The sequence below is a fragment of the Diceros bicornis genome, chromosome 28, assembly GCF_020826845.1.
Source record: "Diceros bicornis minor isolate mBicDic1 chromosome 28, mDicBic1.mat.cur, whole genome shotgun sequence".
Taxonomy (NCBI): Eukaryota; Metazoa; Chordata; class Mammalia; order Perissodactyla; family Rhinocerotidae; genus Diceros; species Diceros bicornis.
Window position 1 is genome coordinate 14,384,735 of NC_080767.1, and position 14,957 is coordinate 14,399,691.

The following is a 14,957-nucleotide window of genomic DNA, read 5'->3' on the forward strand; positions in this document are numbered from 1 at the left end:
AGCAAAGGTAACAGAAGCCCCTGCTGTTTCCGCATGGTCTTATCTTTCTACCAGGTATCTCCTCTGCCTTTCTTTTTACTGTGTGATACTGTTGTTGCTTTTTCAGTGCATCCTATCTGCACTGCTAACCTTTGTCACATTCTAAATGGCAGGCTCTAGAATCTTTTGCAAGAATTGGGCTGTGTCAGTATGTCTTCTCAGAGTGGATATATTTGTGAGATTTATTGATTGAAATCAAAACATTAAATGGCATAAACTAGCCTACGTAATACAGCAACAGAAAATCTCAAGTCAATTTCCAATCCATTGACTCTTCTTTTCCCTTCTTGGATTTTAGAGACAGCTGGAGCCAACAAATGCCTGGACCTTTTGGCCTTTTTAGTGATCTTCTAATCATTAAAAAGAATACAAATGTCAACCTTGTCCCAGGGAAGTACCCTATTAAGGAAAATTTAAATGTTTTTCTTATTTTTACAACAAAAAATACATTTATTAAAGAAAATTTGGAAAATATAAAAAATATTAAGGAAATTTAAAATGCCTCAAAACCCAATACGACAAAGAAAACCACAGAATATTTTGATGTAGTTTCTTCCAGCTACATATATACAAAATTGTAATCATTTGCCATGAAACTTGCTCTTATCACATAATACTATATCATGATCATTTTTCCTTCTCCTTAACTCTTCTCCAAGATTACAATTTTCAGTGGTATAACAAATAGAGGTATGTTTTATCACATATTATAACATGTTTCACCACCACATACCAGATTTTCAGCATCCTAAAGAAAAGAAAATTACAACTATCTATTGGTTGGATATTTCAGAAAATAATATTAAACAATAATGATGTTGATGGTAACAACAGTAATCTTTGACTTTTAGGGAAATACCTCCAGAGTTTCATCATTTAAAATCAAGTTGGGCCCTGTCTAAATTACTGAGTTTTTATCAATAATGTTGAATTCCATCAAATGTTTTCTTTTTATATCTATCCGGATGATCATATAGGGCTTTTTTCTATTTACCTATTTGTTTAATACATCATATTGATGGATTTCTAAATATTAATTTGGAATGCCTTGCATTCATGAAATTACTTTAATATAGAGTTGTATTTGGTTTAAATATATTTGTGATTTATATATATATATATTCAAATGAGATTGAACCATAGTCTTATTCTATCTTTGACAATTTAGAGTATAAAAGTTATTTTAGTTTGATAAAATAATTTGCAAAGTGTTCCATAATTTTTTGGACATTAAACTCTTTATGTAGCACAAAAATTGTTTCTTGAAAGTACAAACTAACTCTTTCCTAAGTAATTTGTGTTCAGCGTCCATTTTGAGGATCAGTATCTATCTTTCTCCCAATTGGATCTCTAGTAATACTACAGTATCTACTGTGCTAAGTGCTGAATAAATGAAAGACGCCATGAAAGAGAGAAGCACAGTTCCGTGGAAGCACTTAAAATAGGCATCATACTCAAACATAAAGTTCAGGAAAGTGTCCTAGCAAAAAGATAATAAGTGACTGGGAGGGGCCTTTCCGGTTTAAGATAAGAGCTTGCACAAAAGCAGAAAAAAGAAATAGTATAATGTTCGGGGTACAATGCGAGGAGTTCAGCATGGCTATTGCAGAGCACGAGGAAGAAGGGTCAGTAGTGGCTCCAGAATTTCTATATTAGTAATATTTAGGGGTGACAATCTGGTTGCAGGGGCCTTTTCCTGAAGGCGTATTACATAGCAACTATACTGTTTTATCTCAGATTATACTGTTGTATTGGACTGGCTTTTGAGGCAAGACTGATGAAGATTATGGGGAAACAAACACTCCCCCAGTAACTTCTCCCTTGACACAGTCATGGAGTGGGGAATATGGAAAAGACATGAAACAAGATGGGGAGGTTAAACTGGCCCTTTTATGATGGGCTAATTCAATTTTAATAAGGTGTCTCTTTCCACTTTATCTTATTTGTCCTAGATATTGGAAAAATGGCCTCCTTCATCTGGGACTTTTTTTGAGCAGAGAAAAGGAGAGCCACTCTTCCTTTCTTCTCAACACCCACTCGGCCAAAATATAAGTACTAAGTGTAGTACTCATTTGTAACAGTAAAAGTAGGCTCCGTCTGTCCTTCTCTGACCTCTTCTCTTCCTCCTCCTGCTCCTTCTACTTAGAACAGCTGTGCTCAAATAAATCAGAACTGCCTCAGCTCACACTTTTGAGGAAACAAGTCCATGTGAAAATGCGAATCAAGACAGGCAGGGAAGCGCAGGAAGACGGGAATCTTTTCTAAGTTACTAAGATACTGGACCATCATCTTTTTTAATCTCTCCCAAACCATTGTCTAGGTGATAACTCACTAAGAAGGAGACAAAAAAATACAGAAAGGTAATGGAGAAGACAGGGGGGCTGCCCTATGTGACCAGCCAAGGAATCATGCCCTTCTGCTCTCCAGAAACAGGAAAGCAGGGCAAATGGTTGGTTGTGAACTGAAGACAGGAAAAGGGAGCAATTTTCTCACTCTGCAGCCCTAGTCCAATGAATATAATCTATCACAGGAATGCAACAAAGCATAACGCACAGTGCCTGCATCAAAAATCTACAGTCTTACTTGGGCATCATATCAGAGAAATAGGAAACAGTTGGGGCTTAGCTGAGTTTTCATATGGTACTAACACTGCATATCATAGGAACTTATAGAAAGATCAGTGTAGGCTGGAAAAAGCAAGCAAGGCAGGAATGTTAATTTCAACACACCTAAGAGCCACGTAGTATTTTCAGAGGTAAAGAGGAGGATCTGTGATAGGTACTATGGTGTTGTGTTATGAGAGCTGATTCTGGATCCAGACTGCCAGTTACTAAACCCTGGTTCTAGCTATATGACCTTGTGCAAGCTACTTTAACTTCTCTGTAGCAGTTTGCTCCACTGCAAAATGGGAATAGTAATAGTATCTCATACTATTATTATATATAATACTTATCTCATAGGGTTGCAGTGAATATTAAATGAGTTAATAAGGTAAATTGCTTATAACAGTGCTTAGCATAGAGTTAGTTCTCAATAAGTATTAGCTAGCTATCATTGGTCCAGCCATACTAATACTTACCAATATTCATAAAATCATTGTGCCAGGCACTGTTATAAGCACATTTTATGCACTAATTATCAGAAGGTTCCTTGCCATAAAATAAAAATAATATAGAAGACCCAGAGATACATTCCAAGGTATTATATATATAAAGATTAAAAGAAAAAATAATTATCATTAAGTACTCAGTAAAACTATATTAACTTCCTGAAAAAATATAAAATATGCATCTAGGAGTTTGGTGCCAAAAAAAGAAGAGAAGAATTACAGAATTTAGTGTTATGAAGGTGACGTATACTAAAGGAGGGGAAGTTCCAGGTTCTAAAAAACTTGTACTTAATGCAGACCCAGGCTGCTTAGCCTCTGGAAGCTCCTTGGGATCAATCTCAAATATTTTCAGATTAATTCACGACTCGTCTTTGAAAGAAGGACGGATAGATGGCCATCTGAGAAGAGAAAATATTCAAAGTCTGTCCACTATGACCTCAAAAGTTAGTATCATCACCTTAAACACACTACATAAATTTTTCTTTCTGACCAGTCACAAAACCTAATAATTATCATCAAAAATATAATTATAAAAATATAATTATAGATACAATGTTTTCATTATATTATATATATATATTAATCATTGTATTATAACAGGCACCTCACATATTTTATGCAGTTTAATACTCACAACAAATTATCAGAGTTATTTCTTTCCCACATTTTACTATGAACCAACTGAGGCTCAGAAAGTGAAGTAACTTATCCAAAGTCACACACATGCTAAGTGGTATGGTGCTGATTGTATATGATGTACTATTTTTAAAATAGAATCAGCCTTTACGGGCACACGCTCCGCTACTGGCAGCCCGGGTTCGGATTCCGGGCGTGCACCAACGCACCGCTTCTCTGGCCATGCTGAGGCCACATCCCACATACAGCAACTAGAAGGATGTGCAACTATGACGTACAACTATCTACTGGGGCTTTGGGGAAAAAAAGGAGGAGGATTGGCAATAGATGTTAGCTCAGAGCCAGTCTTCCTCAGCAAAAAAGAGGAGGATTAGCATGGATGTTAGCTCAGGGCTGATCTTCCTCACAAAAAAAAAAAAATAGAACCAGCTTCATTTAAAAAAAGCTTTTACTTCAGAATATTCAGTAATGAGATTGCTCTATATCTACATTTAGAATTATGTTGTCCCTATTATTTTACTAGAGGCCTGACACTTCACAGCATGATTCTTGGGGTTATTGGTAGCTTTGCCTCTGCTGCTGCGTGGTCCCACCAAGTACTGAATCTCTCAGTGCTTCAGTTTCATCATCAATAAAATTAAAATTATAACCACGCCTTTCCTGATTCCCAGAACTGTTCTAAATATCAAGCAAAATAATGCAAGTTAAAGTTATTTTTTTAAACTAAATTATAAATTTAAATTTCCCTGAATCATGTCCTTATGTGAACTCTGCAGGTGACATGGACACATGGAAAAGGAGAATTACTCAGCCGTGACTGAATTCTTTCTGGCGGGATTTTCCCAATACCCAGAGCTCCAGTTTTTTCTGTTCGGGCTCTGCCTCATCATATACCTGATAATCCTCCTGGGAAATAGCCTCCTCATTATCATCAGCATCCTAGATTCTCGCCTCCACACCCCCATGTACTTCTTCCTTGGGAACCTCTCGTTCCTGGACATTTGTTACACATCATCGTCCATTCCCCCTATGCTCATCATATTTAGCTCTGGAAGAAAATCCATCTCGTTCATTGGCTGTGCTCTGCAGATGGTTGTCTCCCTTGGTTTGGGCTCCACCGAGTGTGTCCTCCTGGCTGTGATGGCCTATGATCAGTATGCGGCCATCTGCAACCCACTGAGGTACCCCACCATCATGAACAGGGTGCTGTTATGTGCACATGGCTGCATGGTCCTGGATCATAGGCTGTCTGAACTCCTTAGTGCAAACAGTCCTGACAATGGTGTTGCCTTTTTGTGGGAATAATGTTATAGACCATCTTACCTGTGAGTTACTGGCCCTTATTAAACTCATCTGTTCAGATATCACCATCATTGTGTTTATCATAACAGTGGCAAGTATTTTCTTCTTAGTGATTCCCCTACTGTCAATTTTTATTTCCTATGTTTTCATTCTCTCTACCATCTTGAGACTTAACTCCACTGAAGGGAGAAAGAAAGCCGATTCAACCTGTTCGGCCCACCTTGCTGTGGTAATTTTATTTTATGGTTCCGCCCTTTTTATGTACATGAAGCCCAAGTCAAAGGACACAAAGACATCTGATGAGATCACTGGTCTGTCTTATGGAGTGGTAACCCCAATGTTGAACCCCATCATCTATAGCCTGAGGAATAAGGAGGTGAAAGAGGCTGTGAAGAAAGTCCTGAGTAGACACTTGCACTCATGAAAAATATAAATATAAAAATATAAAAGTGCTTAAGACATGTGACAGCTACATTTGGGGAAAAGATATGTTTTTGGTATTCACAGATGAAGCTGCAGAACTCACTATAATGAGAGAATTGTGTTTGTAAAGCCAAATGTGGAATTCTCATTTTTACAACAGAGAATGTCCATGTAAACCTTTTCATATAATACCTTTTCAGCAGTCTCTCTAGTTATATGCAGCTATGCCTCTTCGTCCTATAGAGGGTGTGATGGATGCTGTTCATGATGAGTATTCTCTATCTCTATTTGTCTCTGTCTCTCTCTGTATTCTCTCTCTCTCTGTATCTCTCTCTCTCTCTCCTCTTCCCTCCTCCCTTCTTCTTCTAGCTTTCTCTTTCTTCTCTCTCTTTCTTATCTTCTTTCTCAGTCTCCTCAAGGTATATACATACTGTTTGGGGCTATCGAGTATTCCCTCATCTGGTAAAAGAATGAATCTTTTCATTTTAAGGCACCAATTGTCTCTCATTCTCAGCTGATATTTTTCTGGGTAGGGCTGACCACTCTCTCTAGATGGAATGATAAGCATGAAACACAGATTAGGTCAATGAAAAATGAATGTCCCCCTAGCCACAGTGATTCATTCAGAGTAGCAAGCAACCTAAGCCATGCTAACTAGACTTAATTGCCAAAATGTTTTTTGAATATCAAAAAAGAGTTAGTTTTTTTTAAGTTGCTAAACTGGCAGAACATATGCCTGGATCTTCTGCTGGCCACCATTGTCAATATGTGGGGAGAGTCAGACTGAGAATGATATCACCAAAGAGAAAAGTAGATGATATATGCAAACTACTGAAATAAGGAAACTGCCAACCAAAAATGCTTTTCCCAGCCAAACTATCCTTTAAGAATAAAGGAAAGATAAGGACTTTCCCAGGCAAACAAAAACTGAAGGACTTCATCACCACTAGACCTATGGTAAACAACAACATGAAATTATATGAAATATAAATCTCACTGCCAAAGATAAATATGAATACAAACACAGAAAATTGCATACTGTAATGGTGGCATGTCAATCACTTTTAATACTAGCATATAAATTAAAAGACAAAAATAGTAAGAATAACTATAATCACAGAAATTTGTTAATAGGAACATAATATAAGCACACCTCATTTTATTGCACTTCATTTTATTATGCCTCACAGATACTGTATTTTTTACAAGACCCTCCACCAGCAAAAAGATTGACGTGCTGAAGGCTTAGATAATGGTTAGCATCTTTTAGCAATAAATTCATTAAGGTATATACATTGTTTTTTTAGACACAATGCTATTGGAAACTTAATAGACTGCAGTACAGTGTAAACATAACTTTTACATGGACTGGGAAACAAAAAAATTCATGTGATTTGCATTATTGCAATATTCACTTTATTGTGGTGGTCTGGAACCAAACCAGCAACATCTCCAAGATATGACTGCATAAAAAGAAGTAAAATCTGACATTAATTACATAAAGGGGGTTGGGGATAAAGTGCAAAAATTCTGCATGCAATTGTGTTAAGTTTTTATCATCTTAAAATGGACTGCTATAACTAAAAAATGTCGATACAAATCCTATGGTAACTACGTAAAAAGTACAATAGATATACAAAAAATAAAGAGAAAAGAAACAAATAATACCACCACAAAAAATTAACAAACCACAAAGAAAGATGAGGAGACAGAAATAAGAGCTACAAAACAGACAAGAAACAACAAACAAACTGACAATAATAAGTCCTTACCTATCAATAAATACTTTAAATGTAAATGGACTAAACTCTCCAATCAAAAGACATAGAGTGGGCTGGCCCCGTGGCTTAGCCGTTAAGTGCGCACGCTCCGCTGCTGGTGGCCGGGGTTCGGATCCCGGGTGCGCACCGACGCACTGCTTCTCCGGCCATGCTGAGGCCACGTCCCACATACAGCAACTAGAAGGATGTGCAGCTATGACATACAACTATCTACTGGGGCTTTGGGGGAAAAATAAATAAATTAAAAAAAAAAAAGACATAGAGTGGCTGAATGGATTGAAAAACAAGACTCAACTATAGGCCGTCTACAAGAGATTCACTTTAGATTTAAGAACACACATAGGCTGAAAGTGAAGGGCTGAAGAAAGACATTCCATGCACATAGTAACCAACAGAGAAAGGTACAATCATGTGGCACATAATGATGTTTCAGTCAATGACAGGCCACATATCTGATGGTAGTCTCGTAAAATTATAATGGAGCTAAAAAATTACTATTACCTAGTAATTTTATAGCCATTGTAACATTACACAGCTGAAGAAGAAGCAAGAGAAAAGGAAACTGCAGGAGAAGAAAAAGAAGAACCCCCAAGAAAATTCACAGTAAAGGGTTTAGCTGAAGGTTTTGCAGATCTCAATAAGCTCCTTAAAGAGTCTGAAAACATAGACCCCAACACCAAAATGTTTTCATTAATAGAGAAGAATGTTTGTGATCCATTGTCTGCTTACAAGCAAATCTGTGATTAGAAAAAGAATAAAGCAAACCACCCTAGACATATTTCTGAAAAAAGTGACACCTCCTCAAGAAAAGTCTCAGGCGGGTCCTTCAGGAGGTGTTCCTAGAAGAAGGCATTGTTATTATGGGAGATGACAGCTCCATGCATGTTATTGCACCTGAACACCTTCCAGTGGGACAAGACGTAGAGGTGGAAGACAGTGAGACTGATGATCCTGACCCTGTGTAGGGCTAATGTGTGTGTTTCTGTCTTAGTTTTTAATAAAAAATTTAAAAGTAAAAAAAAAAAATTAAACATTTAAAAATAGAAAAAAACTTACAGAATAAGGATATAAAAAAAGTAAATTTTTTTGTACAGCTGTACAATGTACTTGTGCTTTAAGCTAAGTGTTATTAGAAAAGAGTCAAAAAGTTAAAAAAAAATCTAAAGTTTATAAAGTAAATCAGTTACAGTAAGCTGTTTTATTTATTATTGAAGAAAAACTTTTTTATAAATTAGCGTAGCCTAAGTGTACAGTGTTTATAAGGTCTACAGTAGTGTACAGTAACGTCCTAGGCCTTCACGTTCACTCACCACTCACTCACTGACTCACTCAGAGCAATTTCCAGTCCCACAAGCTCCATTCACAGTAAGTGCCCTATACAGGTGTACCATTTTTTATCTTTTATATCATATTTTTACTGTACCTTTTCTACATTTAGATATATTTACACACACAAATACTTACTAATGTATTACAATTGCCTACAATATTCAATAAAGTAACATGCTATACAGGTTTGTAGCCTAGGAGCAATAGGCTACACCAAATAGCCTAGGTGTGTGGTAGGCTATACCAACTAGGTTTGTGCAAGTACACTCTATGATGTTCACACAACAACAAAATAGCCTAACAATGCAATTGTCAGAACAAATCCACATTGTCAAGCAGCTCATGATGGTAGCTAGATTTACATCAGACAAAATAGACTTTAAGTCAAAAACTATCACAAGAGACAAAGAAGGTCACTATATAATGATAAAAGGGTCAATTTATCATGAAGATATAACAATTATAAATATATATTCACTCAACATCATAGCACCTAAATCTATAAAGCAAACATTCACAGATCTAAAGGGAGATATAGAAAACCATACAATAATAGTAGGAGACTTCCACGTCTCACTCTCTATAATGGATAGATAATCCAGACATAAAATCAAAAAGGAAACATCAGACTTGAAAAATACTACATACCAAATGAACCTAAAAAACATATATAGAACATTCCACTCAACAGAGCAATGAATACTCATTCTCAAGTACACATGCGACATTCTCCAGGATACATCACATGCTAGGTCACAAAACAAGTCTTAACAAACTTAAGAAGATTGAAATCGTTCTAAGTGTCTTTTCTTATCATAATGGAATGAAACTAGAAATAAATAATTGAAAGAAAATGGGAAAACTCACAAATACATGGAAACAACACATTCTTAAACAACTATTGGATCAAAGAAGAAATCGAACAGAATATTAGAAAATATCTCAAGAGAAACAAAAATGAAAACACAGCATACCAAAACATTTGAGATGCAACAAAAGCAGTACTTAATCATAAGGGCCTATTATGAACAATTATACACCAACAAATTGGACAACATTGAAGAAATAGAGAAATTTCTAGAAACATACATCCTGCCAAGACTGAATCAATAAGAAAAAGAAAGCCTGAACAGACCAATAACAAATAAGGAGATTGAAGGAGTAATCAAAAAAATTCCCGAAAAGGAAATTGGCTTCATGGGTGAATCCTACCAAATATTTAAAGAAGAATTAACATCAATCCTTCTTAACCTCTTCCAAGCAATAGATGTAGAACACTTCGAAACTCACTCTCTGAGGCCAGCATCATTCTGATACCAAAGCTAGAAAAAATCACCGCAAGAAAAGAAACCTACAGACCAATATCCCTGATAAACATACATGCAAAATCCTCAACAAGATATGATCAATCTAACAACAGCATATTAAAAGGATAAATACACCATGAGAAAGTGGAATTTACCCCTGGGATGCAAGGATTATTCAACATATGCAAATCAATCAATGTAATACACCCCTTTAACAGAATGAAGTATAAAAATCACATGGTTATCTCAATAGATGCAGAAAAAGCATTTGACAAAATTCAACATCTTTTCGTGATAAAAACTCTCAATCAATTAGATATGGAAGGAACTTAACAAAGACCATTAATAAAAAGCCCATAGCAAACATTAATGCTCAATGATGAAAAGCTGAAACCTTTCCCCATAAAATCCTGAACAAGGTAAAGATGCCCATTCTTGTCTCTCCTATTCAACATAGTACTGGAGGTCCTAGCTAGAGTAATTAGGCACAAAAAAGAAATAAAAGATATTCAAATCAGAAGGGAAGAAGTAAAACTATTGCTATTTTCAGATGACATAATCTCATATGTAGAAAACCCTAGAGACTCCACACACACACACACACACACACACACACACAAACTGTTAGAACTAGTAAGCAAATTCAGTAAAGTGGCAGGATACAATATCAACATACAAAAACCAGTTGTATTTCTATACATTGATAACAACTTATCCAAAAAGGAAATTAAGAAAACAATTCCATTTACAATAGCATCAAAAAGAATAAAATACTTAGGAATAAACTTAACCAAGAAGGTAAAGGCTTGTGCACTGAAAACTATAAAACATTGATGAAAGAAATTTTAAAAAACGCAAATAAATGGAAGGACATCCCTTGTTCATGGTTGAAAGAATTAATACTGTTAAAATGTCTGTACTTTCCAAAATGATCTATAGATTCAACACAATCCCTAACAAAATCGCAATGGTATATTTTTTTTTTAAAAATAGGAAAAACAATTCTTTTGGAACCATAAACAACCTGAATAGTCAAAGCAATACTGAGCAAGAAGAACAAAGCTGGAGACATCACACATCCTGATTTCAGATTATATTACAAAGCTACAGTAATAAAAACAGTATTGTGCTGGCATAAAAACAGACATAAATCAATGGAACAAAATAGGGAACCCAGACATAAACCCATGTGTATAAGTTTCAAATGACCTTCAACGAGGGTACCAAGAATACACAATGGGGAAAAGATAGTCTCTTCAGTAAATAGTACTGGTAAAATTGGATATCCAGATGCAAAAGAATGAAATTGGACCCTTATCTTACACCATATACACAAATCAATTCAAAATGGATTAAAGACTTAAATGCAAAATATGAAACAATAAAACTCTTAGAAGAAAACAGGGGAAAAGCTTCTAGCATTAGGCTAGGCAATGATTTGGATAGAACACCAAAAACACAGACAACAAAAGCAAAAACAGACATGTAGAATTGCATCAAACTAAAAAGCTTCTGCATAGCAAAGGAAACAATTAGCAAAGTGAAAAGGCAACCTACAGAATGGGAGAAAATATTTGTAGACTACATATATGATAAGGGTTAATATTCAAAATATATAAGGAACTCCTACAACTCAATAACAAAGAAAACAAATAATCCAATTTAAAAATGAGCAAAGAAACTAAATAAACATTTCTTCAAATAAGACATACAAATGGCCAACAGGTATATGAAAAAGTGCTCAACATCACTGATCATCAGGGAAATGCAAATCAAAACAATTAGCTATCACCTCACACCTAGTAGGATGGCTATTATTAAATAAACAAAGGACAACAAGTGTTGGTGAGGTTGTGGAGAAAAGAGAACCCTTCTACACTCTTGGTGGGAATGTAAATTGGTGTAGCCACTATGGAAAACAATATAAAGTTTCCTAAAAACATAAAAAATATAATTACCATTTCATCCAGCAATCCTACTTCTGCGTATATATCCAAAGGAATTGAAACCTACATGTTAAAGAGATATCTGCATTCCCATATTCACTGCAGCATTGTTCACAATAGCTAATATATGGAAAAAATCTAAATGTCCATCAATGGACAAATGAATAAAGAAAATGTGATATATACATACAATGGAGTATTATTCAGCCTTAAAAAAGGAAGGAAATCCTACCATTTGTGACAATGTGGATGGACCTGGAGGACATTATGCTAAGTGAAATAAGCCAGACACAGAAAGACAAATACTGTATGAGCTCCCTTATATGTGGAATCTAAAATAGTCAAACTCAGAAGCAGAGAGAAAAATGGTGGTTGCCAGGGGCTAGGGGGAAGAGGAAATGGGGAAATGTCAGTCAAAGGGTACAAAGTTTCAGTTGTGTAAAATTAACAAATTATGGAGATCTACTGTACAACATAGGGCCTATGATTAACAATACTGTACTGTATACTTAAAATTTTGCTGAGTGGGTTAGATCTTAGGTTAAGTGCTCCTACCACAAAAGGAAAAAAAAAAAAACCAAAGGGAACAAGAGAAGACTTTTGGAGGTGACGGATAAGTTTAAGGTGTTGATACTGATGATCGTCTTATGGGTGTATATACTTATCTCCAAACACATCAAGTTGTAAAAATTAAATATCTGTAGCTTTTTGTATGTCAATCATACTTCAATGAAGTGGAAAAAAGAATTCTTAAAATGACCTGCAAAGTTGTCCAAGATTTAGATCCCATATAACTCTTCAGACTCATCTTTCATCAACTTTTACCTCTCCCCACTGTTCTGCATCCTGTGTTCCAGCAAAACTGAACTTCTTTTAATTCTTAGAACATTCTCATTCATTCTCGCTCTCTCTCTCTCTGTCTCTCTGTTTCTTACTCGCTCATGACGAAGCTCTTTTTATTCCAAAATCTAAGTGCTGGGACTCCTGTCAGTATACTCTATCATAATCTATGTTTGCTTATTTGTATTTATTTATTTATTTATTTATTTATTTTTTTGCTTTTGGTGCTAGACAAAGTAATGATATAATTCTATTGCTGGGAAGAGTCACATCTTGATTGAAGTCCCAGCTGAAAATCAGTTTCCAATTTCACACTGACATACTACTTTCTGTGTTACACCATTTGACACATCTATTTACTAATGTAGTAACTGATGAAATATAAGACACTATGCTTGCAAAACTAGACGTTAAAATCACTTTACCACGCTATCCAGTGGCAAGATATTCCTAGAGGATTCAAGAAATTTAAATTGTGACATACTGGTAAGAATTCTTGACTTGTGATTACAAATATTTCTGACAAAAATGTTATAAAGGTTATACTCTATATAAGAAAAAATCTAAATGTCTTATGACTTAAAAAATAAAGAAGTAAATGCTGATAAATACTCAGGCTTTGAAATTCCAGCATGATCAGATAATTGGGTGACTCTTCAAGACATTTAAATGAAAACAGATAACTGTGTCATTGAGGAAGAAGATAGTTTATGCTTCCTTCTTTTGAGGAAACAAGGTGGCATTCTGTGTGACTTACTAATTAGAAGGTTCAAATATCTAAATTTATAAAATAAACAAAATGACAAAGAGAAGAGGATTTTTTTTCACATCACCAAGAGAGCAGTCTTTATTAAACCAGTCTTCACAAGATCCCGTGAAAGAGACTTTTTTCCAATACTAAAAATACATAGAAAATTCATTACGTTAAATTATGATGCAAGATAGATTCTAATAGAGGCAAGAGTAGCAAATGAATTTTAAAAAGTTTTTTCTAAACTTCTTCTAGGAAAAAAAAAGTTATCCCTATTTAAAAAGAAAACTTTTCAATAGATTGTTTACAACTCCAACCAGGGAGTAATGAAAAGTACATTTTAATGGTCCCTTTGAAACTTGATTTCCTATACTGAACAGTTATCAGCCTTTCATTGTTATTCCGGGGGGATGGGGAAAAACAGAGGGAAGAAAGGAAAAGTATCAGAAGATTCACCAAATTTGAACTCTAAGTAATGAGGGAAAAGTTTTCAACAAACTTCTTTCACATGATATGTTTTATGCTAAAGTCTCCATTTGTCTTTAGCTATTTCTGTGGGAATCACTGATTCCCCATGGCATGTCAGATTGTATAGACCTTAGCAAAAGAGATCTTAGTTATTCCTACAACATTTTTCTGCAATTTCACATTCAACACTTATAAGGCCATGAAGATATTTTTCATAATGCGGTTCCTCTACATTCACATGATAATCACCTGTATATCTTGTAACATTGCTATTCTTAAAACAACTAAGTTACATAATCACTAACATTTCTCAGGACCTATTCTGATATGGAACTGTAATGAGAACTAAAACATGGAAGTTCAACCCAAAGAAATTAAACTATAACCTAGATAAAAGAAAGAATTCTTTCTTTTCTATGTTACTTATATTCTTACTCAGAAGTGGGATAAAAAAACAATGATTAAATTATGAGACACTATTGATTAAAGACTATCTAAATTAATAGTAGTTACATTGTAATAATAATTGAGTTGATTATAGGATATAAGTGTTAATATGTATGTGCAATGTATATTATCATTTTTTTAAGAAGAAATTAAGACTTTGGCCGATATAGTTAAGACTATTGCTAGTAGTGAGAAAGAGATGTTGAATATAAATTTCATGCATCAAATCTAAAAGGTTTAATTTTCAAAGGATTTTGAAAGGTACAATAAATCGATGGCTCCATGTTAGGGAAAGGGGTGATGAAAAAAATTATTGAAGTAGACTATCAGGACTATACTTAAATGACAAACAGAACATTCATTATATTAATTATTGTTAAAAATGAAATTCTGGGGCCGGCCCCCGTGGCTTAGCGGTTAAGTGTGCACGCTCCACTACTGGCGGCCTGGGGTTCAGATCCCCTGCGCGCACCGGGTGCGCACCAAGGCACTGCTTCTCCGGCCATGCTGAGGGCACGTCGCAACTAGAAGGATGTGCAACTATGACATACAACTATCTACTGGGGCTTTGGGGGAAAA

The 14,957-nt window shown here is 35.2% G+C and overlaps 1 protein-coding gene across 1 annotated transcript; it reads left to right on the top strand.

Moving 5' to 3' along the window:
* Positions 1 to 446: 446 nt before the first annotated feature.
* LOC131393796 (olfactory receptor 13D1-like) lies at positions 447 to 5,510 on the top strand. Its single transcript, XM_058524822.1, is given in 3 exon segments — positions 447 to 456; positions 4,572 to 4,987; positions 4,989 to 5,510. Coding segments are annotated over 2 exon segments (936 nt in total). The 5' UTR covers positions 447 to 456; positions 4,572 to 4,573.
* The last annotated feature ends 9,447 nt before the right edge of the window (positions 5,511 to 14,957 follow it).